Here is an 8,768-nt window from a genome sequence, read left to right as displayed (position 1 = left end):
GAGGTCCCGCTAGCCCAACCTAAAGCTTATAGAGGGCTCTGTTATCAAAGAAGAGGTACGAACGAGACGCAAAGGGCGGACAAGAGACGCCGCGCCTATGTACGCTGGGGCAACTTCACCTGTCGAAATGGCCACACAGATGATGAAGCAAATGGCACGATCCTTGAAAGTGTTTCCTTGTTAACACAAGCCAGAATAAAACAAAGTAGCCACTCGTCGAGCACTGGTTCCTTAGTCCAGCTCACAATTCATGCTCACCACAGCACGGCGAACTTTGAAGTGCCAGAGTTCCCAAAGGTTAGAATCTGTGAGCGAGGTTCCGTCATCTCTTGCATTTGTCATTACAGTGTGTCTATCAATGTCTACACACATCGTCTATGGCGCCAGTCTCTTGGGGGTACGGGGATAGAAGCTCGCCAGGTGCACACTGGGCAAGTTCAAGAACCAAGCGACCACACGGTCCAAGCCGATGCCGCCGCCACCGTGAGGAGGAACGCCACAGCTACGAAAGACGTCGACGTACTCCTTGATGCCGGGCGAGTTGGGGTCGATGCCCTTCCTGCGGATGCGGGCCTCCAGCACCTTGGGGTCGTGTATACGCTGGCCGCCGGACAGGATCTCCTGGTTGCGCATCATAAAGTCAAAGGACCTGGTGATCTCGGGGTTCTCGGGGTCCTCGAGGGCGTAGAAGGGTCGTGCCTCCTGGGGGAACTTGTCCAGGACGTAAAAGTCGGTGCCGTACTTTTTGCGGACCAGGGCGCCGAGGGCCTTCTCCTGGGCCGTCGACATGTCCTCGTGGTCGGTCACGTTGCGGAACTCCTCGGGGCCCTCGGCGCGAAGGAGTGCCTGGCCCTCGGCGAAGGTCAGGCGGACCTCCTTCCCGGGCTCGGGGAACGCAAAGTCCTCCGATGGGTACACGGAGCGGACAATGGCGATTTGGTCGGCGCACTTCTCGCGCAGGTTGCGCAGGATGAAGAGCAGGACGCCCTCGAGCATGTCGATGACTTCGGTGTATGACTCCTCAATCTCCATCTCCAGATCGAGACCGGTAAACTCGGTCATGTGCCTGGGCGTGTTCGAGTTCTAGTATTCTTTAGTCTGTCTGTCCCATTGCGTCGGGGGTTAATCGAGGAAGAAAACCTACCTCGGCACGGAATACAGGTCCGATGGAGAACACGCGCTTCCTTCCGCCAGCAATCTCGTACTGCTTGTAGAACTGGGGTGACTGTGCAAGGTATGCCTGCTTGTCAAAGTAGGTCATGCCAAAGACGTTGGAGCCACCCTCGGATGCAGCGCCAATGAGGCACGGGGGCTCAAACTGGTTGAAGCCGCGCGCCTCGAGGTACTCGGCGAACAGCTTACGAGTCACCATGCGGATATCAGCAATGGCCTGCTGCACAGGAGCACGCTTGTGCATGGCCGGGTTGTTCAGGTGCGTGATCATGCTGGCACCCGCCACGCCCTCGACGCTCAGGTTCGCCACGCCGTCCTTGACCTCCTCGACGCCCGTGGCGGCGGGCGCGGCGTCCTCGTCGTCAAAGTTGGTGACGGCCTTGTTGGCCACGGCAAAAGTCATGCCCAGAACCTCGGGGCCGGGGGAGATGAGGTAGCACTTTGTAATGTGCAGCTCGTAGCCGCTCACGCGCACGCTCTTGACGGGGTCGAGGGGCTTCTCGACGCGGCCCTCGAGCAGCACGAATCCCTCGAGGTTGAGACCGCCGGCCCACTTGACCATCTGTCGGCTCACGGGCTTGCCTTCGGCGCTGGCGGCGAGGACACCCTGGATCGCCCAGTTCCTCTCCTCGCGGATCTCCACGAAGCACATCTTGGCACCCTGCATTCTTGAGTTCTGGATCCATCCCCTCAGCTTGATGGTCTTGCCCAGGTGTTGCTCGCCCAGGTCCTTGAGGTGTACGCGCTCGGCATCGACCTTTGTCGCCTTCGTCTCGGGGCCGTAGTTGTCCTTGGCGAGATCTTCGGTGTTGCCAGCGGCAGCCTTGGCGGCGGCCTGTTTTTCTGCGTGCTCAGCAGCGCGCTTGGCCTTTTCGGCCTCCTTCTTAGCCTTGGCTTCGGCCTTCTTGAGAGCCTTCTTGGAGGGACCAGCTTCGCCGCCCTCTTCGCCGCCAGCAGGGGCAGCAGCAGCGGGAGGGTTCTCGGGGGCGGGTTCAGTCGGTTTGTCGGCCATGGTTGCGGTTCTGGGTTTTCAGATGCTGCGTGCGAAGTGGGAGTAGTTGATAGAGCCGGTGGGGAAGGCTGACCCGTATTAATTCGTGGTCGTCACGAGAGCAAATCGAGGGCGAGGTGAGAAAGGGGAATGAATGATGACTCTTGGCCGATTGATGCAACTGACTGCAACAGTACAAAAAACCATGGCATGACATGGCGGGGCAGGCGCGGGTGCAAAGTCAACCCCGCCAAACCGCCATAGAGGGGTGGCGTCTGTTAGTGTGCGCACATGATTTGCATCTAGACACTAACATTGAAATAGCTTCATCATGTGGGCGGGTCAAAGAAGTGCCAAACCCCAAACATGCTGTCATCCAAATGCTGATTAATTAAGTATCTAAGCAAGGGAAAAAAAAACCACTTCCACACCCGCTAGAATCCAGTGTATCGAGATCAACATCGAACCAAAATGGGTCGCCAGATAACGCCATGCCACCATCTGTCACGTCTCCTTCGCTAAACGTGACCATGCATCAATGCCCCTAAATTACAATTGTGTAAGATCAAGCGCCAATCTCAAAGCACGATGAAACTGCTCTGCTCCTCCTCCGTGTCGGTGATCGTCTGTAGCGAGGACGGTCTGTTCCTGAAGGGGCTCTACCTCGTCAGGGGCTCCTGGTCGCATGTGAACAGGTTGATGTGATGGTCGCCGCGGGCGGCACAGCCGAGAATTGGGCGATGGGGGTGGAATGCGGTCGACGAGATCGGCGAGCCGCGACTCTGCTGCAGGAAGCTCGAGTACGGCTCAAGGCGAGAGAGCTCCATTCCGTCGAGATTGAACACCTTGACGGCATGCGCCGATGTTCCCCTTACACTGTTAGCTTGCGCTCACAAACGCACACACTGTTGACTTACACAGCAAAGACAGGAAGATGTTCGTGGACACTGGCCGTGCGGAGAGTGTCCCGTGTCGCCTGGAATGTATGCAAGGGAGAGTCCATACGAATGTCCCAGACCTTGACCTTGCCGTTGCGGCTCGCGCTCAGGAGCTCTCGCTGGCCGCCTCGCTGCATGTGTACGCTCTTGATCCATTGGCGATCCGAGTTGTCCTTCCACTTGCGCACCATGGAGTCCTGAGGTCGAGCACGGGTGTCAAAGACCCGCACGGCACCGTCGCCAAACCCAGCGACGAATAAGTGACCCGTCATCTGGTCAGATGTGAGCGACGTGACACACGATCCCGAGCGAGCGGGAATATCCATCAGGCACATCTCGTGAGCAGCGTGCCATACACGGATGACGCGCACATCTCCAGCGACCAGCACGCGACCAGTCACTTGTTGCCAGTCAAACACCATGCCTGAGTTGACGTTGCTTGGCACCATGTCGGTCAAGGCTCTCCATGCAGTTGCCAGCTCAATCTTGCTATCAAAATTGTAATCGCGATATACCCGGACCACACCATCCGAGGATCCTGTCATTAGCAACATGGCCTGGTCGTCCTCGTTGATGAACTTCATATCGCTGATCCTGGAGCCCTCTGGGTTGCCGTTGCTGAAGCGACTCAGCCGATTATGGTTCTTCCAGTCCCACACGTTGACGGTGTTGCCGTTGTCGGACACGGCCAGGTGGTCCTCAAATTGATGGAACGTCATCCTCGACGGCTGCGAACCATTGTTGACGATGCCAAGTTGATTATTCCAGCGATGCGTCCCCGCAAACTGCTTGAGCGGCTGGGTATCGCGGAGGATGGTCTCGTTCCGGGATCGCCTCCATAATCGTTCGTTGTACTCTGTGCTTCCCGGCTCGTCAGCTTCTGTCGGTTTCATTTGCGGCTCCCTAAAGTATTCCGTGGACCAGTCCAAGAACCCACTGGTCAGTGGCAATGATGGCGCTAGCGAGAGGTCTCGCTCCTCAAAGGCACCAGACATGGGTTCCCGGCACACATGATACGGTCCCAGCGAGCTGGACCCGTCATTCTGCTCAGGCGGTGCAGCTGCCTGCGAGGGATGTACGGCTTTGGGATTGGAAGACCTGGGCGTCGAAGACGTGATCCCCGTGCTTGGCTTCTCGTCCACACCGACAAGAGAAGGGAACAGCAGACTCGCCGTGCGACGCAGAATGCCTGGAGACGGTAGCGGCGGGGTGCTGCCCCCGCTGGTCGTGCTCATCTTCTGGCTGTAGCTGGCAGCATTTCTGCTTGCCTGCCGCTGCGCCCGGCACTGAATGTCAGCCATGAGGCCAGAGGCGACAGAGCCCACGGCAGACTGCGCGATCGCGTGGTGGACGTAGTCGACAATTATAGATGCTGACCTTTGCACTTCCGGGTGAGGATCGACACTCAGAATGAGGGCATGTTTCCAGCAGGCCATGTACACCGTATTGTAGGAGAAGCCCTGTGCGTCAGGCTTGACACCGCCAGTCTCGTCGCGATTCTCGGGACGAGCATAGTGCAGACCTGGCTTGTGGTCAAAGTCACTGCTTTGAGCAGGGTACTGCAGATAGTCTTTCTCCTCGAGAAGCTGCTCGTAGGCTGCAACAACAAACTTGCTTTCGAAGCGAACGACAAAGTGCGACAGGAAGACCAGGAATTCTTTGCGCACAATGGGACAGCCATCGTTGCCCATGTCGAGAATCGTCCACGCAACCGCCTCTTCAATTCTGGCCACCTCTTCTGTCAAATCGGGAATGCCGAGGAATGTCGTCAACGCGTGGATCATGGCGGCGCGCACCTCAGTGTTGGGGTCTTTGGCCAGGTATGCTAACTTGACGTGGGCGTTCTCGCGTATTCCCCTCCACTTGGCCTCCGGGAGGTCTCGCCAAAGCTGGCTAAGGCAAAGGCATGCCCACCGCCTGACCAGGTGGTTCTGCTGGTTATGGAGATGCTCCAAGCAGTATGTCATAATGTCTGTCTGGTTGCACACGACCTGCCCGCTTTTGTAGTCCTTGCACAGCATCGCAAGCACGAAAGCGCACATTGCCTTGTGTTCTGAATCGTCGACCACGGGCAGGTGCTCTGATGGTTTGAGGATCTGGGCAAAGTAGTTGTAGCCATTGTCTTTTATCAAGTCAGCCTGGCAGGAAATGTCGACGGCTATGAGCCTTGACCAGATGAAGACCATGACAGCCTTCAACTCATTGGCGCCTGACGTGAGAAGTTTCAGGACGTACGGGAAGATGCCTATGCTCAAGGCCAACTGAACAGACCAGGGTCCCAAGTCTAGGAATCTTCCCAACAGCACGAGTGCGCGCACTCTATGCTGCTGACTCAACAGCACCTGGAGAACGACGGGCAGCTGGTCAGGGGGCCGTTGCGCCAGGGCATCGCCTCTTGCGAGATAGACGTCAAAGGCAGTCAGCTGCTCGGTGAAGAAGGTCGAAGGTTGATACTCGTACTCGATGCCGTCCGATTCCTTCTTCTCAAGCATGGGGAGTTGGGCCAAGGCCATATCCACAGCGAGGTCCCATGTCTGCCACAGCGGATGTTGGTGGGTATCCGGTAATACAGGGTACGACTGGGGATGGCAGCCGTAGACAATCATGACTCGCTGCGCCAGCAAAAAGTTGCGGAACAAGGCTGCTACCATGAGGTCCTGGCGGAAGAACTTTCGGAACACATCTCGAGGAAGCGATGTCCAAGCGATGCTATCGGTGATGGCAGTGAAGATCCAGTTAAGCTCCCCCAGCGGTGTGCGTCTTTCCTGCAGACGGCCCGGCAACTCCTTGGCCCTCTCAGGAGTGATGCTGGTCTTGAGCGGGTTTTGCAGTACAAAGAACCATAGAGCCATCTCGATAGGCGTCGTGAGACACGCTGTGAACAGATCGGCTGGTAGACGGGGATTTGTCGGCAGCTGCTCCTTGACGGAACAGGCAGCCAGGTGAATGTAGGGCCTGAAGTTGATCTTTTCGTGGGCTGGATTCTCCTGGTGAGCCTTCTCTTCCTCTTCCTCATGCTTGTCGATGAACCGGTGATAGTTGTTCAGGATGTTGCCCGCCTCGGAGCAATCCCACACAAATATCGTCGGGGCTTGCAGCCAATGCTGCAAGTCGAACAGCGACACCGGAATGTACTGGGTGTAGGTTTTGTTAAAGACCCAAATTTCCCCCGATGCCGTGGGTTTCGGCACGCCGTGTCCATTGTAATGCAGCAGAACTCGCTCCTCCTTGGCATTGCGGCGCAGAGAAATACAGAACCGCTTGGTTTCCTCCACCGAGGGATCTAGGTACTGCTTGTAACGCGCTCTGATGGCCAGGTTCTCGTACTGAGCCTGCAAGGCCTTTCCTATGTTCTCCAGAGCCTTCTGGGCTGGGGGTAGGGTGGGATCCGTCCACGCCTCCAGCTTTGCTCCCGGATTTGTCTTGAGCTGATCCGGGGGATCGACACCAATGTTGAGACAGACAGCCAAAGCAGCCGATACAGTCTTGAGCCGATCGCGCTGTCGCCATTCCTGCAGCTCGTACGGCAGCGCTCCGGGCTTGCCAGTCGTTTCGTGTCGTTTTTCGGCAAAATACATGCACCAATTCTGATGAAGCCAGTCAGTACAGCCACCAGTGAGTCCTGGCTAGTACCTACATTAGCAAGCTGCGATATGATCTGCTCCGATTGATAGTGGTCTTCGAAGCCATGCCGCGCGCCCCAGTCCGACAGGTCCTGTTCGGGTTGCGTGTCGTCTCGCGGAACCGGCCGAGGTCCAAATTCACTCTTCGATCTTAAAAGTTGGGGCTTGCCCGGTCGCATAGGGCGCGCGGAGCCTAGATCGTCCCGCGCCTCGCGTGTGATGGCGTTGTCGTTCTCTCGTCCAGGGGCGCTCGTCGGTCTTCGCTCGTCCTCGTCATTTGATCCGTTGTCATCGCCATAGCTGCCGAGAGGTCTCGTGCGGAACCGCGATGTCTCTCCGTTGATCGAGCCATTGCCCTGGGAAGACGTCCCATTCATATCCTGGCGAGACGTCCTCCTCGTGGCGCCACCTTGGCCAGAGCTCGCATCTCGTATCGTATCCGCTTGCGAGGCGAAGGAGGAGCGCTGTGTATGGTCCAGCATTTGGGGTTTTGATGAGGCGGCAGCGTTGCGACGGGAGGAGTGCTGTGGTTGCGGTGCTGGAGGCGTCTGCGCAGACGCGGTCGTCATGATGAGAGCTCAGTCGCACAACGCATGCATGTCGCAAGAACGAATGGCTCGCCTGCTGCGGGGAATCAAGCGCATGCGATCAACCAGGGCAAGAAGAGTTGCAGAAATGGAGAAGCATGCGACCAGTTTAGGGAAGTCAAAAGTCGGTGCGCGGCTGCAAAACGTTTACTTTGGTCCGAAGTTAGAAGTTGAGTTTCTGGTCCAGTCCAGCCCAGCCCAGACCTGATTACCTACTTACGGAGTACTCGAACTTGTTATGACGACTGGCTGGACCCTCATTCGTCAGCGAGCTCATGAGGTACACTCATCAAGAACAACTGCATGAATACTACTAGTAATACCAAGCAATAGACTTGGAAGCATTTTCAAGGTATCAGCAATGCGCCAACATACATTGTTGGCCTTGGGAAGCATGTTCGCCATGGCTCACTGGTCTAGCAGTCAAGTGAGGCACATAGTACCCCAAGTGACTGGGCTGCGACACCTAACCTACATCACGCTCAAACTTGCTATGAAATTGTTGCCGACATTATCTAGATGCGCGCTTCTGATGGGCAAGCATTACAAATACAAGCAAGTAAAAAGAGTGATGGTCATCAATCTAGCAGCGGATAATCGTCTCCTTGCTATGTGTTATTTTTCGAGTGTTGGCCTAAAAGCACACATAAATGACTACCAACCCCTTGCTTGCTCTCTGCAATGGCAGCCCGGATATATCAATGGAAGGAATCTTGAAACCACTGTCTGCCAAGGCCACTTCATTCTGCCCCTGCAGCCCGTCCGCTATACTCCGTACTCGTAAAGTCAACGTGGCTGGTGTGCATTCCCAAGCCTGGTGAGGCCGGGCAATGAGACAATGTGAGCACTCCCAGCTCAGTCAAATTGCCCTGAGTGACAGCTGATGCAGTGGTTGACTGGGTGGGTCACCAGCGACTCGAGGTCCACTCATTGGACACATCAATTCCCAGACTGGGCGGGTCCCGCCCCCTGACATTACTGCGGCTGGCTTCGATTGGCTGGGGCCACAGCGCACGGCTGCACGCTAGCTCAACCCGGAAGTTCTGGGCGGGTGGTGCCTGGCGTTTGCGATCCAGTGCTGCCAGTCCTCACATCACAGTGAGCACAGCACCTACCGGGCGTGCAAGTGACCTGGAATATAGTGTACGCTGCCTGGCCTTCTGGGCTGGCTTCAAGCCTGCCCACCAACAAGTTCAACAACCGTCCTGAACTCCTGGACATTGCCATGTTGGGTAAAGTACGTACGTACTACGTAGTAAGTAGGAAAGTAATCTGCTGCACTGGCGGCGCCCCTTGTGCTGCAATCCGTACCTGGTAATTATTGCGCTTCGTGCTCTGTTCATCCACCATCTGTCCGTTCACCCATTCTTCACCAACATCGCGAGTCGATGCGCCTCACTTTCTGCCCTGCTCGCAGCGGCGCCGTCCTTAACACTGCGTGTCTGCCCAGTCTGTG

General features: G+C 56.6%; 2 protein-coding genes across 2 annotated transcripts; both read right to left on the bottom strand.

Annotated features, from left to right (window-relative positions):
• Positions 1-375: 375 nt before the first annotated feature.
• J7T54_000021 (aspartyl-tRNA synthetase) lies at positions 376-2,185 on the bottom strand (the record flags this gene model as incomplete). The annotated part of the gene is made up of 2 exons (XM_051510007.1): positions 376-1,083; positions 1,145-2,185. 2 exons carry the CDS (start codon positions 2,183-2,185, stop codon positions 376-378), a joined length of 1,749 nt encoding a protein of 582 aa, XP_051359068.1.
• A 638-nt stretch (positions 2,186-2,823) lies between these two features.
• Positions 2,824-7,207, bottom strand: J7T54_000020 (WD repeat-containing protein-like protein; the record flags this gene model as incomplete). Its single annotated transcript, XM_051510006.1, has 3 exons — positions 2,824-3,034; positions 3,082-6,689; positions 6,740-7,207. The coding sequence occupies 3 exons, from the start codon at positions 7,205-7,207 to the stop codon at positions 2,824-2,826; spliced, it is 4,287 nt and encodes a 1,428-aa protein (XP_051359067.1).
• Between the last annotated feature and the right edge of the window lie 1,561 nt (positions 7,208-8,768).

This window comes from Emericellopsis cladophorae (assembly GCF_022114955.1).
Source record: "Emericellopsis cladophorae strain MUM 19.33 chromosome Unknown NODE_78_length_79612_cov_115_010121, whole genome shotgun sequence".
Taxonomy (NCBI): domain Eukaryota; kingdom Fungi; phylum Ascomycota; class Sordariomycetes; order Hypocreales; family Bionectriaceae; genus Emericellopsis; species Emericellopsis cladophorae.
This window is presented reverse-complemented; position numbering and strand designations above follow the sequence as displayed.